The 23,761-nt window shown below is 40.9% G+C and overlaps 2 protein-coding genes across 4 annotated transcripts in view; both read right to left on the reverse strand.

Annotated features, from left to right (window-relative positions):
* Positions 1–3,937, reverse strand: part of abcc8 (ATP-binding cassette, sub-family C (CFTR/MRP), member 8) — a 58,476-nt gene extending 54,539 nt beyond the window's left edge. The window contains exons 1-2 of one of the 2 annotated variants that reach the window (XM_054619510.1): positions 3,917–3,937; positions 800–962 (exon numbers count right to left, since the gene is read on the reverse strand). In XM_054619510.1, coding sequence (XP_054475485.1) covers positions 800–962; positions 3,917–3,937 — 184 coding nt within the window. Of the gene's footprint in view, positions 1–799; positions 963–3,916 lie in introns of those variants that run through there. The other variant, XM_054619511.1, reaches the window with a different exon arrangement.
* Positions 3,938–4,935: 998 nt separating this feature from the next.
* On the reverse strand, positions 4,936–23,553 carry ush1c (Usher syndrome 1C). Of its 2 annotated transcripts, XM_054620452.1 has the most exons (23): positions 23,511–23,553; positions 21,441–21,508; positions 19,277–19,420; positions 18,893–19,031; positions 17,635–17,743; positions 17,507–17,531; positions 17,333–17,390; positions 17,052–17,240; positions 16,901–16,960; positions 16,532–16,588; positions 15,497–15,639; positions 14,656–14,721; positions 14,434–14,564; positions 13,673–13,722; positions 13,231–13,395; positions 12,852–12,968; positions 9,261–9,326; positions 8,269–8,310; positions 7,568–7,621; positions 7,334–7,433; positions 6,892–7,001; positions 6,639–6,694; positions 5,008–5,347 (listed from the first exon to the last, which is right to left on the reverse strand). In XM_054620452.1, exons 1-23 carry the CDS (start codon positions 23,544–23,546, stop codon positions 5,335–5,337), a joined length of 1,998 nt encoding a protein of 665 aa, XP_054476427.1. In that variant the 5' UTR covers positions 23,547–23,553; the 3' UTR covers positions 5,008–5,334. The 2 variants fall into 2 exon arrangements, with proteins under 2 accessions (XP_054476426.1, XP_054476427.1); XM_054620451.1 differs by lacking the exons at positions 9,261–9,326; positions 12,852–12,968; positions 13,231–13,395; positions 13,673–13,722 and adding an exon at positions 14,166–14,221 and having other exon boundaries at positions 4,936–5,347.
* Between the last annotated feature and the right edge of the window lie 208 nt (positions 23,554–23,761).

A 23,761-nucleotide genomic window follows, 5' to 3' on the forward strand; every position in this document is an offset into this window, starting at 1 on the left:
TCAAAAACATATAGACATTTAAATAAACACATATTTAGAAATGTGGTAGTACATGGAAGCATGTATGCATGCATTACAAAGACACAATGGAATGGATTGGGAGTGTAATTTGTGACTGAGTTAGACATCAAATAGCTAACATGTCCAGTGAACAAAAGGAACCCATAGCCAAACCAGTTTTATGAAGCGACAGTATGTTGTACTGCTTGGAAAAAAGTGCACATGGTGGGCACACACACTGATGTAAGTAGGTGGACGATGAAGCCAGAGAATGTGTGACTGTGTGGCGTGACGCAGAGCTGTTACACACCAATGAAGACACTAATGGAATGGCCAGGTGTAAACGAGGTGTAACCTAATGCCAGCATTTTGGCACATGTTTGCCTCCATACATTCATCAGAGGAGTCACATTCCCTTGCAGCTCAAGAAATATGTCCTTACCTCAGTCTACCATAGAGAGACCCATATTTCTGACCTTGGCTGTGGGACAGCCAACACCCAGAGAGGATGTTTTAACTCGGGGAATGAAATACACGGTCAAACTATCTCAATATTGAAATAAAAATTTGAATGATAGTGTTTCATTAGACAAAAATAAGCACTTGATAGTTCATTAATCACATGTAAAAGTAAACAAGGTGATAGAGCAAGAACTGAGAGGGTAAGATAAAGCGCATGTTAAAGCCCATCAATCTTTGTATGCTGACACATTATCTATGTGTGTGTGCTGGGTGTGTGGTTTGTGCAGGGAGGTGTGGTGTGAAGAAGCTGAGGATCTCACCTCCCAGCGACACTCACCGATGAAGAGGATGGGGAAGGTGATGAAGAGGAGGAAGACATGTGGCACCACATTGAGCGCATCCAGGAAACAGCCGTTATTCAGAACCCCCCTGTCCACGTTGTAGGCCACCGAGTTATTCTCGTTCCCACAGAATGCAAAGGACATGGTGGGACCGGGACTCTGCTGGGAACCGGTCGGAGGAAGAGGAGGAGGAGGAGTGGAGGACCAGAGACAGAGGAGAGACAGAGATTTTTAAATAGAGGCTCTCAGAGCATGACGTCTTTTCAAAGGGAACACTGATGGCTTCTTCAGTAGATAATTCCCAAAGTGACCTGCTCCCTCTCGAATGCAGCTCCAAAATACTGGATCCGGTGAAAGAGAAGAGACACAGACAGAGACGGAGGGAGGGAAATGAGGGTCAGCGGTAGTCACAGTCCAGAGCAGCAGCAGCTCCCTCTCCTCTCCAGCACACTAAGCAGCTTTCCCGGCCATGCTGGTAAAAAACATCTGTATCCCGTCTGCCCGCAGTCTTCAGACATCCTCTAAAACTGAAGCTTCACTTTGCGCTGCACAGCTCCGCTGAAATGCATTCAGACACACATACACACACAAGCATGCATACACAGCGAGAGCAGCAGTGGCATTCTGCAGTGCACCTGCTATTCTTGTCTCTTTGCAATCCAGAGCTCAAAGTCGACCTTGGAAGACGAGAGCAGAGGAGGAAGACTGTGTATGGGGAGCCGGAGGACTGAGCTACAGAGCCACTGAAGGTAGGGGAGAGCAGGGGATAATGAAGAGAGAGAGAGAGAGAGAGGAGGGAGAGGAACAAGGAGAGGGATACAGCTACTGAGTGAGCAGTGCAAACCTTGTCCACATGGTACGTGTGAAGCATGAGCATGCACTCTAATCTAAATCCCAAAAGCACGTTTTCAGGAATTACATAACTCTACCCCTCAGTCATTTATTACCTTAGTTCACGTTATATCTACAAGAGCACTAAACAAGAAAGGGCACAGCGATGACTGAGTACATATGCTAAATACATAAAAAATAGAAACAGAAAATATGAATTCATTCCTGTGATCGATGCATTGTGCATCCAGTCTTGTGGGAGGAGTTCTCGTTGCAGCCAATGGCAGCTGACTTGCTCAGTGGGATCAGCAAAGAGCCACATGGGAGCAGATTTTGTTAATCCATGCATCAACAAGGACAGACTCATGGCTTTTTCTTACTGGTTAAAGTGATTTGTGTTTAATATAATCCACGCCACGGCGACCTTCACATAATAACAACAGGAAGATAAACTTAAATGTAATGAGCAGTTTACATGAATGTTTACACACAAAGATATGTACTGAGGTACATTCAGGTAACCAATAAAATATATGATAGTTCTTTAGTTGTCATCGAAATGTAATCCTGTGCTTGTATTACCATTAACTAAATGGAGACCCAGACTAAGAAAAAATACTTGTTCTCTTGATGGGGACCACTTGAAAGAGGCGTTCAGTTTTTTGTCCTGTCATAGCTCTTGACATATAATATAATGTTAAGTAGTAAGTCTACTGCATTTTTTCCTCAAAATGATGATTGGAGATACTTTTAACTTTTCAATTACTGTGCATTGTAATTCTAGTAGCATTGAAGATATAAAGCACAGCATATTGTTCTTAATTTAGGCAGAATTAAAAGGTTTTGATAAAATTGCTGCATAGTGGCTGTCTGGTAGTACCTTCAAATTAGGAAAAAGACATGTTCATTAAAATGCAGGATTATATGTGCGATTACTGCCAAATGTCTTTGCAAGCTGTTCTCGATGGAGTTTTAAAACCTGCAGACAGAACTGGCTTTTCGCTGCAAGTACAAAGCTGTGTCCATATTTTTCTTTTAGACTTAAAAGAGTACCAAGTAAAAAGAAAAACACCAAAGCTTTATCTTTTAAGAAACTGTTGTACGGAAAATATGCAGTTCTGATATGCATTTAAGGTCAATGCACATCTAAAATGAAGAGTTCATAGCAACTGCAGCCATATCCTGTATCTTCCTCCTGTCGCACATTAATTATCTTCTTACTTTGAAGACCATACTTACACCAGCTGACCGTAAACAGCAACACATGGGTCCTTGGATCAATTCAGTCAAGGAGAAGGGTATTTTCACAAACAACTCTAATCTGTTAATCAAAATGACACAGCATAGCAGATCACTAACCAGATGTCATGTCAGCAGGGGTTTCACCAAATAAATGAGAATAGATTAGATCCTGGAATATACTGTCAGCATCGATTGCCTCAATTAAATATTACAGTTTTATCATGCACTGTGTCTGTATTATTATCCTTTTTTTCACAGCTGGGAAAATTGGCTGAGCTACAGATCTGAGGTGGCCTACATCAGAGATAAGCACTCTCCATCACTTCATTGCCTGGGGAGAGTTGAAGCTTCAGTGTGTGTAGAAAGAAAAAGGATAAGACCCTCAAAAAATAAAACAATTGGTTAGTAGCTGGGGGGTTGACAGCAAAGATAAAGAACAATGCAGTCCTAAAATCAATAAATATCTGAACAGCCCCAATGAGAAACTCTGCCATTGTCATGTGGTGACATCCCATCTTTGTTACCGAACCCTAGATACAGACAGATGCCCACTAAATATAACATGCTTTTGTGTGTGTGTGTGTGTGTGTGTGTGTGTGTGTGTGTGTGTGTGTGTGTGTGTGTGTGTGATGCACTGTGATCATTTTATTCGTGGGAGTAAAGTGAAGGTAAGAGGTGAATGATGAATCATGCTTCATCTTTTAGAAAATGTTCTCCATCTGGCTGTGACAATGTGTGAGCTACCACAATGTAATGGATTATTCCATTACAGCAGACACGTGGATTCTTAATTTACGGTTATGTCTAACACAACCAGATAAAATAGCCTCTCTGTTAAATAATGTAAGCAATGTAAAACATGTAAGTCACAGTGGATATTTACATATGTCATGTGTTTTAGGCCTATGTGTTATTGAGAAACACCTCATGATGTCAACACTACAAACACTGCATGAAATGCTAACAAAAGCAGTGCAGCCTAATATTCAAAGTGAGAGTATCAATCAGTGAGACCGGGTGACACAACCACCAGCACTTACCGGTTTATATCGTGAGTTCATGGTGTTTCAGCGGCGTTTCCCTGACTCACAAAACACTCTTCAGTACTGTCACATCCGTCGCTTGGATGTAAAAAAAAAAAGAAAGAGAAAAAAGGGGTAAAATCTCCCAAATAACAGCCTCTCATATGTTCAGAGTGCGGTCGACTTCTTGCTGTCCCACTTTGTGTTTGAACATCCAACCGCAGGCGGCGGTTTAAGAGGGGAGGCAAGTAGCTGTCCACGGTGCTGAACCCGGGCACCGACGAGGAGGAGGAGGAAGAAGAAGAGGGTAGATCTTCCACCCAAGGCCACCTTTGGTCCCTGTCATGAACCGTCGACAGTGACAGTGGGCGCTCAACCAAACGCACCACAGCGGTCGATGCGTCCCTGAACCTCGCAGCAGACAGCAGTCACGTATGTCATCATGTAGCGGGAGTGGATGTCTGCACGGAGGGCTTATGTAACACTGAAGTGGGATGTTGCACAGCGAAGCAACACACATACATGATGCCTTTCTTGGCCTTTGTGTTTGTGTTTTTTTTTTATTTTTTTTATATAAGATGACTTAAAATGTACATTAACCGCAGTTTACTCCTGTAAACTAATTGAAGAGCCTATCAAATGGTATATAGGTTAATTAAAATCAGAATTATAAACACAGCTGGGATTCCCTCAATCAGCGAGTAGCTTGATATTGAAGAAGGCGCACTATTGCCCCCTGTGGACATTTAATTACACAACTGTATGGCTCCCAATGCTCAAAGTAAATCGATGCAGAGCCGGTGTAAGCAGCAGATAGGGAAGGGGAGGGTTTTGATGAAGAAGAGCAAAACTGTTAACCTCAAGCTCCTTGTAAATGAGTGGCATATTGTTCCACTTTTAAACAATTAAAAATGGGAAAATTCACATAACTTGAAACCTCAGTTGGCCTAAAATAGATTCTATTAGAATAGACAACACCAACCTTGTAGTGTTATATTGAGAAATGCAAAGTAGAGGGAGCAGACAATCTGTATGCACAACAGAAAATCAATTCTCTGTTCATCAGCAGTCCTTTATTGGGTTTAAAAAAATGCAGATTAGAGTGCTGCTATTGATTACACTTTGCCCTTCATTGTTATACTAACAAATGAAACCGTGCATGGTCAACCATCTATGGGCTTGACAGAGTTGAGGAAAATTAGTGGAGACAAGTGAATATTGACTGTACCATCCTTTAACAAATCAAGACAATGATGATACTTATTGACTGTATGGTGTCAATATATTGATACATGACACAAGGCTTAAAAAGAGCCTTTAGTAATGCTAAGCAGAAACAAAAGACCATCTTCAGCTTGACGGTGAATCCTGAAGGAATCATCAACTATGAAAAGCTTCTTCATCAGTGTGGTTTTCTTGGCAGGTTGTTGATGAGACTAGAAGAATGTTCTGCAGGTGAAGAAAGAGGAATTAACATAAGAATGACAGTTGCACCAAATAAACATTGTTAAATCTGCTGTACTTTTTTAACTGGACTGCTTAGAAAGGTTTTATCAGGAAACATTTTTTTTATACTGTTGCTTTAATCACTGCACATTAAAACACAACAGACCACCACACATGCAGGTGAGTTTTAGAAACACAAGATGAACAGAGATTAGACTAAACCAAAGTTTTTCTTTTTTTGGCTAAGAAATGGGAACTGAAAAACCCACTTCTTGTTAATCTTTAATATATCAACCTAAAATATTAACCCTGATGAAACCCCGGGAGCATATTCATTTTAACTGTAGCAGAGGAGGAATCCCACTCTACAGTAGCACTCGTTGTCAGTTAAGGGTCTATGGATGTTAGAACATGTAACAGTCCCGGAGAACAACATCAATCAGAACAACTGCTGAAGGCTGGTAGGAGTCCTACGCTGCTTTTATGAGTTGGCCATGAACTGATGAAGCAGGACAATACCACAGAGGCCGCACATGTATACACGTGTTTATAAACAGCTCACTGGGGCGGGATTTGGCAGATTTATGGTGGGATGGGTCACTGATTGCATTAGTTGCTGTGTATTCAATAGAATAGCATGGCTGTATCGTTGTAGAGCACATGTTTGAGCAATAAAGAAACATCGCCCTGAGGCATTCTTCAAATAGAAAAACTACATACTGTATACGCTGTATCTGTTCACTGCGACACTAGCTTTTCTTGAAAATAGCCAAGCTGTGACAGCAGTACATAAATCTGACAGTTTGACAAAGATGAATGGAAACAAATACCAAAATAGTTTGCTTGTTTCTTCTGATTGACAGGGAGACTGTCACATGTGCTAGAGAAAAAAATAGGGGGCCAAACAAAAACAAATGCCACACCAAACATCCCCTCTGCAGTGAAGAGGAGGTTAAAGACTAAGTCAATTACCAGGACGAGGTAGAGGTAGGAGGAGAGGGAGGGCTAGTGCTGAAGTAGGTAGCCATGTCTGTACAGTGTTGCACTGCCTTCAAACACCTTTCTGTTCACAGTGGGACTGACTGATGCTGACTTAGGGCTGCTTACACGTGCACACATACACACAGACGCACAAGCCACACTGTCATATACTGTAAATTACTGGGCCATTTTCATTAGATTATGGCTTAAAATATAACAAAAATGTGCTGGATGTGCATTTGAATAATATACATATGATGAAAAAATTTATTATACACGGACCAGAACATAAATAATTATCATGAATGCTTACACTTCATCTTCATATTCTTTCGGAGGGGAAATAGCAATCACAACATCAATCCAGTCCTAGAGGTAAAAACAACATTAGTTTCATTTTGCACTTGACTGAATCAATAGAAAATATGAAGCCTGACAAAATCTTAAAAAGAGTGTGTTTAAGTCAAATCAATAAAACCCTGCTGTTGTAGCTACTAGGGTAAACAATAGTTTTCTTAAAAAAAAGGAGAGAATGGCATTTCGTTTTCCTCTAATCTGAGTCCTACCCCTCCACTATTCCAGGCCCGAGCCAGAGAGTTTTGTCCCTCAGTCAATGTGGCATCGATCAGGATCTTCCCATTTACAGCCATAAGTTCATCCCCGGGTACAACGCCACCTATAAACAGACACATCAGAGATGACTCACTGTCAAACATGTTTATTCACAACAGTGAATGGCACTCAGACATAGACTGAGTGCCATTCACTGTTGTGTCAGCGCGAAGAGACGCACCCGAATTGACTCAGGTACTCATGTAACCCATTAACATGTTGTCCCCCACAGTGATGCAGTGTGAGTTAATTTCGTCTAAAAGCCTGCATTATAAATGCACGCACAAGGGTGAGTCAGCAAGCTGGCATATTCATTCTCTTAAATCTGATATGCAATTTTTGGGGGATATAAAGATAATCAATAGATTCATATCTGAGAATAGAAACTGCACTGACCGTGCTTATCTGCAGCTCCACCTTCATACACAGAAGATATCACCAACTTTCCCAACGGAGAGTCGGCACCTCCCTCCAGAGCAACGTCAAGCTGTCCAGTCTTATGAATAATGCACAAAGAATCAACACCACCAGTCATGTTTAAGAATATCTCATTTTAAGTGTGATTAGCGAGATTTCTCTAATCCATAAAGTGAGTTATCTGAAGTGAAGGCAGAAGATGCTGTGCAGTACCTTCTTGATTCTCAGCAGTCTCACATCTCGCCCGTCTATCTGGTCCGAGGAGAACTAATAACATAGAAAGGATTGAAGAGGGTAAAAGCACAAAACAACCCTGCAGTTGCTTAATAGAAAGTAGAATAATAAAAAAAGGTGCCACATAAAAAATGGCTTTCTAATCTGAATGTGTCATGAATGCTCAGCAAAAAAACAAAAGACCTTTTTGAGTTACTAACCAAGGATGGTATAATTTATGAGGAGAGGACTGCTGCTCGTCAATAGTTCACTTCAGGAATAATTATTAATGTTCTAATAAAACGTACTGGAAATATCCATTATTCACACAAAAGACAATTACAACAATATCTGGCTCACTAGCGAGCTACTAGAAGTTAGCTTATTTAGCCATCTACACAACTGAATAAAGCAGTTACGTTTTATTTATTAATAGTTGTATTTTTCACCTGTTTGATTTGACTTAATTGTTGTTGTAATGCTAGCACTAAGGTATCTTTGGTATAACATAATTCACAATGGCTGCCATGGGAACCAAACATTTTATAAACTAATCTTTAAATAGCTATGATGGCTAATTGATCCTAGCAGACACAAAAGGTTTACATTTCTAGTTAGCTGGAGCTATCCTGCACTTTAATTTTAAACTGCCAAATATCTGTTGCATTGTTGTCGTTCGAATAATATCATGCATACAGTACCATGGAGTAGGGATCAAAATCTTCCTCGTATTTCTGAAATCCCTGAAAGAGAATTAACATGTAATTCATTAAAATGGATCAATATGTCAATAGGGGGTTAACAAACTAGACAAAATTAAAATAAAAGAAACACAGAAATCTTAGTGAAGTCAGTTGGTCAGATTTCCTTTGACAACCAGTTTTATATTCAAATTTGAATACCCTCCTGTTAAATGGAAACCATGGAGACACTCAAGAGTGTCCATGCTTTTAAAGCTTTCCACATTCATTCAGTAATGACAAGCATAGCTAAAAGGAACACGTGCGCACACAGAAAATCAGTCCTAATCATTCCTACCAAAGACAGCAGCCATTAAATTTGAGGGAAGGAAACACAACAAAGGACCTCACATTAATCCAGCTACGCTGACTCAGAGAGCCATTTCTCTCCATGAAAAATAAACACACATTAGTTTAAGTCTTCATTTCTTGTTTTGACGCAAACCTAAAGAACAAACCCATTTGTAATACTAGTTTTAATTTTTTGTGGCTGGAGAAGGCAGTTCAAATCAGCCCAAACAATCTAATTGATGTGGTATTTGGAATAATAGATACAGTTAATGTAATTTTTTCTGTTGCTGAGCAAAGTGGAGTTCCAAGAAAGGGAAAAAAAAACACCTTCCTTTCCTCTAGTGTTGTACAGTGGATCAACCAAAGTAAAAAGACAGATTACAACCACATGGACGTACAAACCATCTGGTGCCAGACCAATAACAGCAGTAGGACTGTGATATACATTCCCACACTGTAGTTCACAGTACTATTGTGTGCTCCAAATGAATAAAAGCACACTCATCTTTTATCTTGTCCTCTCAAGAGAGAGGACAAGATAAAAGAAGGCATAAGAGCTCCAGGAGGAAACCTGATGTGTGATAGGTGAAGAAAGAACTGGAGAAAAAAAGCACTCAAGAGAAAAAAATAAATCAACAGAGGTGGTGATAGGTATGGATTACTTGTCGTTTGCTGTTTGATTTAAAAGACGAGTTGAAAGGCACCATCCGTTTCAGCATTTCCGGAGGCTGAAACACAAGGCCAGGTATCAGCTTTAGCAAACAAATAAAAACAAAACAAACACATCCCCAACTACTCTGCAGTTATTGTGTTTGCTCCGCCACAACCATCAGCAGTGATGGCTGTGTTTGACTGCGATTAGCAGTGTGTATTATTTGACCTGCTGTAGCAACACTCAACAATGATGTCACAGTGTACTGACACACCATAGAGTACACTGCTACATCCCAAGTTGAGAAGCATTGGAGGGTTAATCAACCACTCTGTACAACTCTAGGTATAAGCAAAGAGATTATTTTCTAAAGAAAACAAAAACAGTGTTTACTAAACATTAATATCATAAAAAATGCGATGTTTGATCCAATCCACAAAGTTACAAAACTAAGAAGATGACTCAGACAGAGTCAACAAATCCCATGAAAAGACCAAAACCAATAATGTATGTAAAGAAGACTTCCCTTGTCTTGTCCCATGTCGGTGGCAATTAACTCCACCCCATTTGTTGTAAAGATGCAATTCTATAAAATAGACTGTGAAGAATAAATAGTTTCATTTTTTTTTAAAGCTAAAAATATTACTAAACAGCAGGCCACAGTAGTTTCTAGCTAATCTAACTTAAACAAGATAGAATTGCACATTTGTTGTGGACCTTTTTCAGTTGTGGTTTAATAGACAGAAACAGGATGATGTATTGACTAAAAATGGACTTAAGAGCCCACGTTTATTTTCATGAAGGAACTTGTCTGCCAGTGAAACAGCATGACACACTGATTTGTGTCGAGGTCCAATATGTTTGTCAGGCTTGTTAGTGGATCGCTTCAATGTTAATTTGAGATTTGTTAACTATAAGAATTCAACTCCTACAGTCAAGGTGCCTCGCAGCAAGGCATTTGCCCTCCAGCTGCAGAAGTGCTGCTGAACTAATGGTAGAAGTGTGTGGTTGTGTTATCAGGTGGGACTATTGATCTCAGGCAGAGGGTTACTGGAAAGGGTTTCTCCAAAATAAATGCAGTTAAAATAAATAATATACCCAGTTTCATTAGAGCTTATTGACAGGAAGGAAAGATGGCTTCCCGGTGTTATCTAATAACCACAGATCGGGACTCGAGAAAGAGGAAGAGATTAATCTCTCACCCAGATGATGGCAAGTTTTGGCAGATGTCTAAATGCTTTATGACCCTATTATGTTGAATCATGAAGGATTTATGCAGGGAGAAACTGATTGCAATGTGGTGAGTTTCATACCAGGACTTCAGACCGGAGTGCAGGTCTGAGTGGATCTGGTCGGTGGGTTTGGGACTGCGGCAGCATGACGGGTTTAGACATGACAGGGGCCATCTGATGCCTCTGGTTGGGGGGACTAGGAGCTAGTTGCTATTGGGGAAAAACCATGTTTCCATGCACCAGCTGAGTATATTGATGGTATGTTCATTCAACAAGTAATTCTACAACAACAGCATCTTGTTTTGTTAGGATTCTACAAATGAATAAAGCTTATAATATTGACTGAAATGGAAGGGGTGTTTGGTAAAGAGACACTCACCAAAGGGCTGCTTGAATTGGAAATGCGACTGGCATTGGAGGTATTTCTCATTACCTGAACCAAAGTAAGATGAAATGAATTTCTTTTCCCCCGGCGCAGACAGACCAATGCAGGAATATCAGTACAACACACAGCCAGACTCACTCCCATCTCCTGTGATATCACAGCATTGGCTGCGGTTTCAAATGCATTCAATGCATAACAAACGCAAGTACACAAAAATCAGCTCCTCTCATGAGCAATAACATGCTGCTTTCATCACTTCTACACAACATGCAACACCTCACTCGATATAAAAATTGAACACAGCTACAAGCAAACATCAACATCAAAACTGAATCTCTGAATATCTTTCCCTCAGTGAGAAGTACATTGTAAATCAATGACTGCGCAATTCAGTCATGCTCATAGGGTGTATCGCTCGCTCTTCATGCATAAAACATCCCAATACATAAAACAGAACATGCACATAAACCTATTCATTAAAGAGAATCTAGTCTTGCAGCCTTGAAAATGCATCAACTCTATTTGCGCTCTACATATTTCTTTAAACTGCTGATGCAACTTTTCATAGATAAAAAACGCGTTACCTCTCTCACATGAGAATCTCTAACCTTTGGACTAGAGGGGTAAGACATTTCACTGGTGTTGGACGAGTAAATCCCTCCTCTCGGCAGATAGCCACCTGCCTCCCACTCGCTCCTGCGCTCTGGAGGACTGGGAGGGTGTTGTAGGTGATGGTGATGCTGCTGGCGGTACCCACTGTGGGTTCCTCCTCGTTCTCCTGAGTGTTGTGGGGGTGGGGGCGGAGGGGGAGGTGGAGGAGGTGGTGGAGGAGGGGGCGGCGGCGGAGGAGGCCGTGGAGCGGGTCCAGGGGAGAATGGAGGCCTTGACGACTGAGACTGAGGAGGATAGTGGGAGGAAGGTGGGCGAGGGGGTTGGGGAGGCTGAGTGAGAGTGAGAGTGAGAGTGAGGGTGAGGGTGAGGGTGAGGGTGAGGGTGAGGGTGAGGCCTGCGCCCCTTGTTGTTCACGGTGGACGGGGCAGGGGGAGGTTTTCTAGCGCTGGTAGGAGAAAGAGGCCGCCGCTGTGGGGATGCTCGAGACGAGGGAGGGGTGTAGTTGGGTATTGTGGGGTTCAGCTTGGTTGAAGGTGGGGGGAGAGGCAAGGGAGGAGGGGGAGGCTGGCTAGTGCTGGGCTGGGTGGGGGCCAGTCTCTTAAGAGGGCCCCTGAGGCTCTGATCAACGTCATCCAGGTTAATGTCATCCAGATCAGTGGTGGCCAGGTGGAGGCCGCCAGGGAAACGCTTCACCTTGGGCACCGAAGCAGGAGAGCGCGGCGGGGACAGCTTAAAGTCACAATGACATGAAAAATGACTTTTTCTCCTGTTGACCTGAAACTCACATTTCCAAATTCTCTCCTGCAGACTATTGTCTCGTTCTCTGTTCTTCTTTTATTCTACTTGGACATGTCGTTGTTTTAAAGCAAAAGGTCCCCTGAGGAGGACCAATTTGTGGCAAAACATTGTCATGTCCATGTAGAAATAAAAAATGGGAATGAGATAGAATTTTATTTTTGTGGTATTTCAAAGTTCATACTCAAAAACTCCCATTTTTACATATCTCCTTTACTTTGATTTCGCTCGCTGGCAAATAAGCTATTTCTGGTGGTATGAGCAGGTAAATATAAACTCTCTAACTGCACACTCATTGCTTAACCTCATACATCATATAAATATTGTAACTTAACATTCAAACGAAAGTCTTTCTGAACTGTCCTTCCCCACGTCATTTCACTCCATCACCAACTCAATATGGCAGGAAGGAGGTGCCTCAATGCTATTACCAGCAATGCTATGCTGTTTTTGAGCTTTAGTCAACTCCTTGCAACTGTAAAAAGAACTGGCATATATCTTTGTATATAAAACAAGAAAACACTGCTGAGGAGGTCTGAGTGCAGAGAGGTTTAGACAGAGGAGGTCTCACTACTACCTCTGGGGAATCATTCTCCACACAGGATATTTGCTCCAACCGAGTCTGACAAAGACGCTCCACCCAGTGTTGCACTTTATCTGACTCCTCGAGGTCTTCTCTCTCCGTCTCTGAAACCTGGTACAGAGGGGCAGCATCAGACAATGGGCGTTAGCCCTATACATACACATTTACATGCTAAGCTTTAAAACAGTCTTTAGTGCATTATTAAACAAACAACATGGTTGAACATAGTTAAACCAAAACGTTACACCCTGAGAGTTAACAGTGCCATAAAGTACATAATAAATATTAAATGGTTTAATTCAAATTGTCGTTTTGTTCAGCATTTAAGGACATCCACTCCAATTGACTTTGGTAAGCCTTTCTTTTTTCATACCTCTTGCACCAGACGATTGATCTTAAGTTGCTTCTCTCGTTCATACATTTCTTCCTTCTCCTTGGCGAGTTTCAGCTCAAACTCCATCTCCTTCTTGTTCTTTCTCTGCTCCTGCAGTGTGTCCATGTTGGACACTTTCTTCTTTTTCTTTTTCTTTTCTCCTTTCTGAGGTGTCATCAGTTAGTCAAAACAAAAAAGCAGGAGACAGACAAATCTGCCACTCCAACCCACGCAGCACAACATGCAGAAATAGCTCGGGACACCACACAGTGTTTGACGGATAAAAGCCGAACAAACAACATTACGTTTTATAAATGTTTCTAAAAATAAAAGCTCTGATCTTGAATATGCAACAGCCACTTTGTCGTGATGACATAAGAGCTGTTTTTCTTTCCTTTGTAGCCACTCTATCACCACACTGAAGTCAGGCAGCTGACAGTACCTTGCGGAGTGACGGCAGTTTTCCCTCATATCGATAAAACCAGCCAAATGCTAAGGATGGAGATGAACACAGGTCACAGAACACAAGTTTGTTAAATTAGATCCAAGGTTAAAACACAGACTCAGCAAACTCCAAGCCATGCATCTATTCAAACAAAACAACAACATGACACTAAAGAACCACAACAAAACAACCCGAGAGAAAAAAAGAGACAAACGGATTAAGCCTGCTCCATTCAGGCACTCTGAATAATTACATTGACAAATGCATTTAAATGATGCAAAAATAAAAGACAGCTTTCAACAGCTTGTGTGTCATAAATTTCAGCAGCATCCAGCAAAAAAAATGCAACTAATTGAAGTGATACTCAAATTCTCCAATAGTTACATTCTGGTTGTCAAAGGAAATCTACGACTAGCCTCTGTGTACGCTTGTTTGATTGAACATCCCCCGAAAACAGCTGTGACAATCCCAGCTGAGGCTTCAGACTCACTTGTCCCTCCGGATCTTCCTCCCTTTCTTCCTCTGTGAAGGAGCCGGCTTCATCAGCTTAGAGGAGAGGCCATAAAGGCAACACAGCACACAGAAGAGACAGAGAGAGACAGAGAGAGCGTGCGTAAGAAATGAGGGGAAATAGGTTGAAACCCAGGCAAGAGTAACTTCTACAACTCTTAGGTTTAGAAGAAAAGTAAATATGTAGCGTCAGGAGTAAATAGAGGATTCATGCATTTCAGGATGAAGACTCGTTCAGGTGTCCTTACGAGAACTCTTGGCCTTGGTGGATTTTGACTCGGGTGGGGCGGGTGATGGGCTCTTAGGGCTTTTGGGCCTGTCTTTGGCTCCCCAGTCCTCTTCCCACTCTCTGCTGTGCTTCTTCTCCACAGCATCAATCCTACAAAGGATGAAAAAAACAGTAAGAGTTGTAAGATATTTACAAAACAATACTGAATCGGTACATTAAAAACACAATATTAGTTGTATACTTCTCCATCTCCTTTTTATAGCGCTCCTCTTCCTCTGCAGCTTTCTGAGAGATCTCCATCTTTCTCCTGTTTAAACACATAATAGATTTACAAAGTAAAATTCTGTTCCCACAACAGGCTATAGCACAGGACTATAAATACAGAATATATTACTTTAATCCAGTTTATGGCCGCTATTGAGAATGTCAGCCCTGCAGCATATGATAAACAGTCCCATTATTTATCCTCCGATATTGCTTGCATCAAAGCACTGAGAAAACTGAGCATGTCCTCTGAAGTAACAAACTCCTGTGAAGGATGTGCAAATTATTTAGCAATATGAACATAAATCAATATAGTAATGTAACAACAGAGCAAAATAGGGTCCACGGATGGATGGAAAATCCAGTTGGGCTCTGTTCACTTTCTGTTTTTGTAGATAAATCAGGTGTTCAGACATGAAGAGTACTCTGTTTCTCTGTTGTATTGATATTGACTTTATGTCAGTCAGTTTTTGATCGGATGATTACTTTGTGTCTCAGATTGACACCATGTTGATATTTACCAAGCTAATAAGACAAACTGAGCCCCCCAGCTGGATTTTTGTTTGAGCCGTATCAAAATGTCAGCCACTTTCCTGAGAACAAACACTTTTCATAGTTTTTTTAAATCAGTTTGTGATCTCAATTTCAGGGTGAGGATGTAGTCTTACTGTACATTTCAGGATTAAAACTATATAACTGCCATACATCACAATAGAGACACTAAAACGTCTGTCTTGTGTACATGTACAACAACTTTTTCTGCCATGCAACAAAAACAGGGTATATTTTCAGAAAAGGAGTTTTGGCTGATGACTCACTGCTTCTCCTTCTCCTGTTGCTCTTTGAGGATTTTGTTGGTTTCCAGTGCCACCCTCTTCTGGTGCATCAGCTCCTGCCTATCCAGCTCCCTGCGGGCCTCCACTGCAAGACGCTCCTCATCTGTCATGAACAGCTCTCTGCCCTGAGAGGCGACAAAAGCCAGAGACAACAATCAGGAAAGATTCTTTGTAGAGTAAGCATCCTGAAACTTTTTTGGACTGTGGAGACCGGCAGGCAAGCCCAAAACAGTCTCCCTTACCAGGTTGAGAGGGGAGATGTCTGTTTTAAATCATCTTTGAAGCCTCCCTCAAAACTAAGGCACAACCTTAGAATCATTGATTTATAGTGTGGGAGCAAAATATATACAAGAAATACTGTACTGTATACATTCCCAAATAGTTACTGTTGTAGGGTTCCCTGTTTGTCCAGATGAAAATAAATAAATGCATTAGACAGGCATTAATGAAAACAATGAATAAGAGGAGACTCAGTTGTCTCGCCGACACTGAGGCCCGAGGCAAACAACCTGCCAGGTGACTTTACTGATGATAAATGCTGCTCCTGCAGACTGCCGGGCCGAGGCACAGGCAACGCGGTACTGTGATGTCTCCAAAACAGACTGGCACATTAATCTGTGCCGTGCAGGAATGCAAAAGGGAGAAGGCAGGCGTTTGTGTTCCTACATCAATAACAGATAATCCCTTACTCTCTGAGAGATCAGAGCATCCTTATCTACATTCTATTCTTAGATCCCCAAAGCAATACAAACAACAATTGTAGTCATTTTATATGCACTGTTTTGTTTGGCTATCACCTTGCATAGGTTGCATAAGTGTCACTTTATCTAATCAGTCTTGAAAGGGTTGAGTTTCTCATTCGCAGACGAAATCATAAGCACTGTATCTTAAAAGTAGAGTTATATGTGAAAAAAATTACTAAAAAAGAATTATGAGTTAAATAAGACAACAAAATATTGGAATGCTTTTTTAAATTATGATTTATATTTTTATTAAAAGGTAATGCATTGTACTTACAGCTCCTGTCAGAACAGTAATAGTCAGACTCCTGCTGCTCTTCAGGACTCTCACCGCCTGGGAATAGAATAACAGAAAATTTCCAATAACGCCCCTTCATTTTGAAGACAATCTCTCAAATAAAAATGGCCTTTGTGAAGCATCTGTTAAGTGTATTTATTAGGGTTAGACGTCATCGCAGACTCCTGGTAAATACTGCAGGCTTTGTTTTCTCCATCAGCCACTTTGGCAAATAAACAACAACTCCCGAAGGATTATTTTTTCTATTGCAAAGTTCAGTTAAAAAAAATGCCCTCGTACAAAGTTGTAAATAATGCTCCAGTTTACATTATTGGAAGTGGACAATTAATTGAATTATGCAAAATTCACCTCTTTGTGGTCCGTATTGGCGAAATCCACCCCGTTCACCTCCACAATTTGGTCTCCAACCTACATGTTAGGATAAGACAGAGATGCGGTCTGCAGCAGGCAGGTGTACGATTCTCACGCTTTAATATAGGTATTTAGTTTGAGCACTCACATCAAGTCCAACTTCTGCAGAAAGGGAGCCTGGCTTGACATTACTGATGTAGATACCAGGTTTCTGAGTTGGACCACTGGAGATGCTGATGCCCATACCCTTGGTACCGACAAGGCTGAGAAAAACCTTCTTCTCCTTGATTTCTTTGCCTCCAATGGATGCCAAGCCTGCAATGCTGCTTTTTTTCTCCTGGGCAGATATAGAAAGACGATAAGCTGTCTGCTTATGTGATACAACTTTTGAGAAAGCAGCATGAAGCAAAAACTAAATAAGCCTCCTACCCCTGACTCAGACACAAACTGGTCGACAAACTGCCACTTAAGAGGTTCATCTGATGAGCTGGAGAAATTAAAAAAGGTGTATAAGAACAAAGCAAATTCATTTGAGCACATTAACTCCCCATTACACCATCCAAACAGCAAATATAAACTATTGCATCATATCAATCATCTTACCTTTTCACTGGGATCATCCCCACATCTGCACAGATGGAAGAGAACAATTTAAATTATCGATGCCATTGATATTAAATAATATTCATCAATCATGCTAATGTTGAAAAATGTGTTTGTGTTTGACGTACGCCTGACTTTAAGTGACACAATCTTCTTTGTCTTGATGAGACTGATAACCTCCTCGTGGATACAGGAGGAGATTGAGTATCCATTGATGCGCACAATCTCATCTCCAACCTATAAATCAAGACAGGATGGGATGCTAAGCATGACACCTTCAATATATCAAACACACACAGTTACTGCTACTCCAATTATATCACATCCCTGTCTCTTAAATATACCAGCCACGATATGACTTATTGATCTGATATGTGTCATCTATATATATTTGGATGTTTTAGACATTTACATAACTGAGCTTAGCTATCACACATATATTTCAATGTATACACAGTAATGTGCAATACATACACACATAAACAAATTAGCATTAAATACAAACATGCACACTTTGGTTTTATCTATTCCGCCGTTTTTATCCTGATTCAGTTTAATCAATTAAATGATTTCCCTGTTTTAACCCAGATTTAAAAGCCTAACAAGGGATGGGGGCTGCAATTTAGCCTCAGCTAGATGCCCTCTTTACAGTTCATCTGTTGCATTGCTTATCTGTATGTAATGATTATCTGTATGGTCCCTGTTAAATAAAACAAATAAATATATAACAATATACATTTTTAGGTTAACCTACTCAACCTGTCTTTAGGCAGGTAATAATGCATACTACAATATTCCTTTGAATGTAGAATAAATTGAACAGAAGTAATTATTTTCTCCCCTAACATTTCAATCATACCAGTAGTAATGTTGCCATGTTTTACATTAACTGTGTCTCTCGTGGTTTTATCCAGATATTAGACAGGAGACTACCCTTACCTTGGCTGTCATAATACACAATGACTCACAGCGGCCATTCAGTCTTGTCTGTATTAAGGCATCAATCTAAACAGGACATTAACTTTGTCTTTCATGACAGGGGTTATTTCTCTTAAGTATTGTCCCTCTGTGTGAAACAAGACATTCAGTGACGGACATGCAAGCTCTGTACGAGTTTGAAAAACATGGTGCTTCGCCCCACCTAGTGGATCCTGGTATAACAGAAATGCACAGAAAATGAATTTGACTGCAGCTACAGACACAACAATGGGTCCTTTTCCCTTCACATCAATTCATATTATATACAAAAATACACTAATACAATACTAATATATATAGTATACATACATATATACACTATACTATACATATATATGCACATACCATGTAACTGAATAGTAACATAAAAACAAAATAACAAAAGCCACAACACACATATGTGCATACCTGAAGACCGACATTCCCTGCCTGACCGTCTTTGACCATCTGTGATATATAGAGACCACTGCCAAACTCCAGCCCTCCTCGCACACTCAGACCCAGTCCATCACGATGTGTCCGATCCAAACGCACCTCTTTCAGCTTCCTACACAATCAGGAGAGAGAGGAAGATGTAAAACAGGATGTACGAGAAATGTCAAATTTAGAGCGGGAGAAGGAGGATGGTTTTAATTATGGAAACAAGGAGAATACAGAGAGAGCGTGGGGATGCTCAGGAATATTATGGTATAAAATTGTCTCTGTAGGGTGTTTTCATTACGAAGGCACATACATTAGCGTTACAGACCAAATATACAACAGTACCAGGACATGGGTCTATGCTGTACTCACCGTGACCTCTTTGGGGTGAGCAGGTCGTACTCCACCTGGTGTTTAAGTGGGATGAGAGGTCGGATGGCATCAAACAAGGGCAAACGCTTTGGTTCGTTGATGACCAGCTTCAGGTCCCCCACCAACACTGCCAAATCCATTGACCTGAAAGAGAAGAGGGAAAAACTTTTTTAGTTGAAGTTTTGCATGTTTTTTTTTACACAATGACTTTACCTTCTGTGAAGGTACAATATAATAACTGGTACCCTGGTTCAAGGTACAAGCAATGGGGTTTGTAGTAGAAATACAGTATGTACTGCAGTTGTAAAAAAGGAGAAAGGAAAACATTCTGGGTTATGCCAATAATTACCAATATGATGCACATTTCAGTGACATCCGCTAAATTAAAAACAGAAATTAGATCAATTGAACAGGGGTTGGTAAAAACCTGACAATAGTACAAAAAGTACACTGGAAATTACACCACAAAACTTATCGTAGACTTCTTTGCTTGTTTTATTCATTTGTTTATTACCATCTGATGTTTTTTTCTTAAAAATTAAGTCTACATTTAAGTGACCACTATAGCCCAAGGATTCATCCACTCAAAAGCAGTGCACAGTAGAGTTTGAGGTTCCCCATAGTGCTTTTTCAGAGGCTTTTGTACCCTGAGGTGAATGTAAGTCTGGAGGAAACATTCACCACTTGCATTGTTTTCAGTATGAACATAGCCAGGCTTTATAATACCGAATGATCAGATTTAGAGATACTGAATCTGACCTTGATTCTAGTCAAAAGTACAAGTACAATTGGGGCGGCTGGGGCACATGAGGTAGAGCGCTTGTCCCGTAACCACAAGGTTGGTGGTTCAAACCCCTCTACCGGCAACATGCCGAGGTGTCCTTGAGCAAGACACCTAACCCCAAGTTGCTCCCCGGGCGCTTCATTGCAGCCCACTGCTCCTCCGGGATGGGTTAAATGCAGAGAAATAATTTCCCCATTGTGGGACTAATAAAGGCTTAATTAAGTAATTATAACTGACCAATGAAGATCTTATCAGCCACAAGATCATTAAAGTCCACCCTAAACTTTGCTTCACTAATTTAGAATTGCACTCCTATAACATTGTTGGACTTATGATGGGCAACTTTTGTCTTTCTTGCAAAACCTGTTGCCTGCATTAAAGCAAAGATGGGGAGCAGGCTACAGAGGTCTGGAAAGCTTACTTTTTTCCAACTCCACATTCCTAAATGTTTTACTTTTTAAAACTTGTACTCTTCAGACACAACCAATGCTGACTCAAGTGACATCACTTGTTGAGGGAATGTATCACACTTTACACAGCTCAACTCTGGAGTGCTTTATATAACTATTTTTTAAGTATGCACTAGCACATCCCCTTTAATATTCAATTTTAAACTTTAATATCTAATTGCTGATGGAAAAACTACCAATTATATTTCTTTTACAATTCAAAGGAAGCCAAAAAGGCAACTAGAACGGCAATTAACGCAACAATTAAAAGCAACTTTGTAAAATCTGTCCACCTGGCCTCCTCTTTAAATTATTCACAAGTGTCATTTCAGTCCTGCTGGGAGGATGAATATAAAAAGAGCTTTTGTGGATAACTGGCCAGGCTTGTCGGAGCACAGTGGAAACTGATCAGAGGCGGTGGGGCCAAAGAGCTCTGGCTCTGTACAAAGATTAACTGAAACCTAAACCTGTAGCCCCCCAGACCTAGACCCTCTGGGACCAGGCTGTTATCAGAAAGCCTGATGGAGCACACAGTTTTAGGGCTGTGTGCATAAGAAGTGTGTGTGACAAGATAAAGAGCTTTTGAAAACTAAACATGAACAGTTGGTGAGGAGTTAATAGAAGTTAGAGCATTTGGGCAGACTTTTTCATGCAGCTATTATAGAACAAGAAGAAATTTCAACATATTAGAACAAATGTAGCCTTTAATCTATATTCTTTTTTATATTTGTATATGTAAAATGCCACATGTATAAGGTTGTGTTTTAAGGACACAACTTATTCAATAACTATCAACATTGTATTCATTTAGGAATATAGAGGTGTGAATATACAGATTTGTGCGTGACAGAAACCACACAAAAAAGAAAATGCAACTAACTCGCAGATGCACACTGTAACACTCAACTGAGAAGTGACAAGTGGTACTCACTGGTGATACATGCGAAGGACATCATACAGGTAATCCTTCTCGGCTTCATTTTCAATCAGCAACTCCACCTGCAAGAAAGGAAAGACATCTGGTGCCATCCTTCTTCTCACAGCTAAATCAGAGAAAATGTCAGCCCACTGACACACACTGTACCTCTCTCCTGTGGTCCTGTCAACACTACAGGGGGGAGCTGTCAGAGTGTGTCTGTGTGCATGTGTGCGTGTGTGTGTGTCAGTAGGAGACATACAAACCTGATTGCGGCTCAGCTGCAGCAGAATCGTTTTGAGGAAACGCTTTGGCCAATCACTAATACAACACATTTCACTTTTTCCCTGCCTAAAAATGTCCCAGACTGCAAGCTGCAGGCTTCAAACCAAACCTGAGTAGCTATTTTGTTGTTGAGTGGTAGTTCAAACTAGGCTTTCGGGATGATGAGGCTCTTTGGACTAAAGCAGGTGTAATGGACAGCCCTTCCCTAACTATCAAACCACTAGGAGGGAATAATGGCAGTAGAGCTGAGGAGAGGCTTCAGTAGGAAGGTCAGCAGTGTCATCTTACACCTCAGATACAAACAAAGGTGAACACTCACACCCAACATTCACACGCATCTCATCTTGAGCAGCGTGTACTCAAAGGTAAACTAAGTCTTAAAGAGAGAGAACAAAAACACATTCAGAAACTGCTTCATTTTATGTAGGGATTAAAGCATTGGTAGGCTCACTATAGACCCTTTCAAATTTGACAACGAACATCCTAAATGGGCCCTTTGTAGTGCCTGTTGCAATGTGTGTTACTTCAGTAGCTGACAGACAGTAAACTTGGACCAAAGCTGTTTTCCTAGCAACAGAATGGTAATTAAAAGGTCTATGGTAATCATAAATGTAGGACTGCACTACGTGGACCATGCTCTGACGTCCCTGTAAGGGTGTGTGCAACACGGTCTTTATGACTGTCATAAATGTCTCTTGTTCAGGGCAGTGAGGCAGTCAGCCACTCCTGCAGCCTGAATTGCATGCAGACTTTGGCACCATATACCAGAGTGATCGTTGGTCAATCAGATATTCATTGTAAATGTGCACTGTCTGGTTTAAAGTTTCAAATTGTTTTCACAAAAGAAGAGCTTATATAACGTTGTACATAGATGCAGTATATACAATGAACCCCCAGAGAACAAGACACCTGCCACTCAAATCAACATAACAGATAATAATGCAATTCTTCACAAATGTACAGTGTAACAACGCACACTCTCAACCAGAGAGAGATACAGAGACTATGACAATGTCCCAAAAAGAAACAAAGCCTGATTGTGCCATGTTGGTCCCTCCGCCTCTAATTAAACTGGCAAATTGTCCCATATCTTCCGCTCAGCTGCTCATCTCTGACACGATCTACATTATCTAAAGCGAGGATGCCCTTTGTGAAGAGCCATATGTGACACACTGCCAGCCTGTGTACAGCACAAATGGCTGTGTGATGATCTCACATGCTCTGGGGCTGAAAATGCCCTAAACATATCATGTTCCTTTCCGTTGTTATTTCTAATTCATAGTTACCTTTTCACTCTGTTATGTCCCAAAACTAAACACAAATCCTTGTTTAATTTGTGCTCAATCCATGTAGCCACATACCATGGATTCAAACAACGTCTATTTTATCCCGGACCTCAGCTGTATGTTCCCTGAACTAGAATATACATGGGACAGATACAGCATCTCTCATTTTTTCTATTATTTCTCTATAGGCTTTTAGTAAGGGATCACTAGTAATACATTTTATTTTAACCCTGAGGCTTATTCCACACAATTTCTAATTTGTGTTTGACTTATATAAATGCCTTTTAATTTACTCCAAGAAGTAATTCTATTGAAAATTATTTTTTAATGACTTCAACTGTATGTTTTCTCCGTGCGGCTGTCGGCCAGGCCTGTGTCTGAGTAACATCCCCCCCGAAAGAGACACCTGAGCCAGTGAGGTGACAACCAGGTAACGGGGGGAAGCTTTTTAATGGCCAACGTTATTGAATATAAATTTAATCAATATCGTGAGAGGACAATGTTTAAAACTTACCTTATGCCTGAACTCCCGAGCAACTTTACGCTCCATCGCAGCGGTGTAGTGACGTGAGATCCCAGAGTCGGTGGAGTTTGGCAGCAGTGGACCGACCGGGGTCAGTGCGTCAAGACAGCTGATGTAGAACTACAGCTCCGGTTAAGCTTTTCATGGTAAGACAATAAGATAAGATCAAATAAGATAATCCTTCATTAGTCCCGCAGCCGGGGAATTTACAGGATTACAGCAGCATAGATATAGTGCAAACA

This window comes from Anoplopoma fimbria, chromosome 19 (genome assembly GCF_027596085.1).
Source record: "Anoplopoma fimbria isolate UVic2021 breed Golden Eagle Sablefish chromosome 19, Afim_UVic_2022, whole genome shotgun sequence".
In the NCBI taxonomy this organism is placed as follows: domain Eukaryota; kingdom Metazoa; phylum Chordata; class Actinopteri; order Perciformes; family Anoplopomatidae; genus Anoplopoma; species Anoplopoma fimbria.

Bases quoted from the DNA above. Each gene is read 5' to 3' on its own strand.
- ush1c (XM_054620452.1), bottom strand. From the start codon at position 23,546: ATGGAGCGTAAAGTTGCTCGGGAGTTCAGGCATAAG. The intron at 17,532-17,634 runs GTACGTCAAACA...CCATCTGTGCAG, and splicing joins TGTGTCACTTAAAGTCAGGC to ATGTGGGGATGATCCCAGTG. The intron at 7,622-8,268 runs GTACTGTATGCA...CTATGTTATTAG, and splicing joins ATTTTGATCCCTACTCCATG to TTCTCCTCGGACCAGATAGA.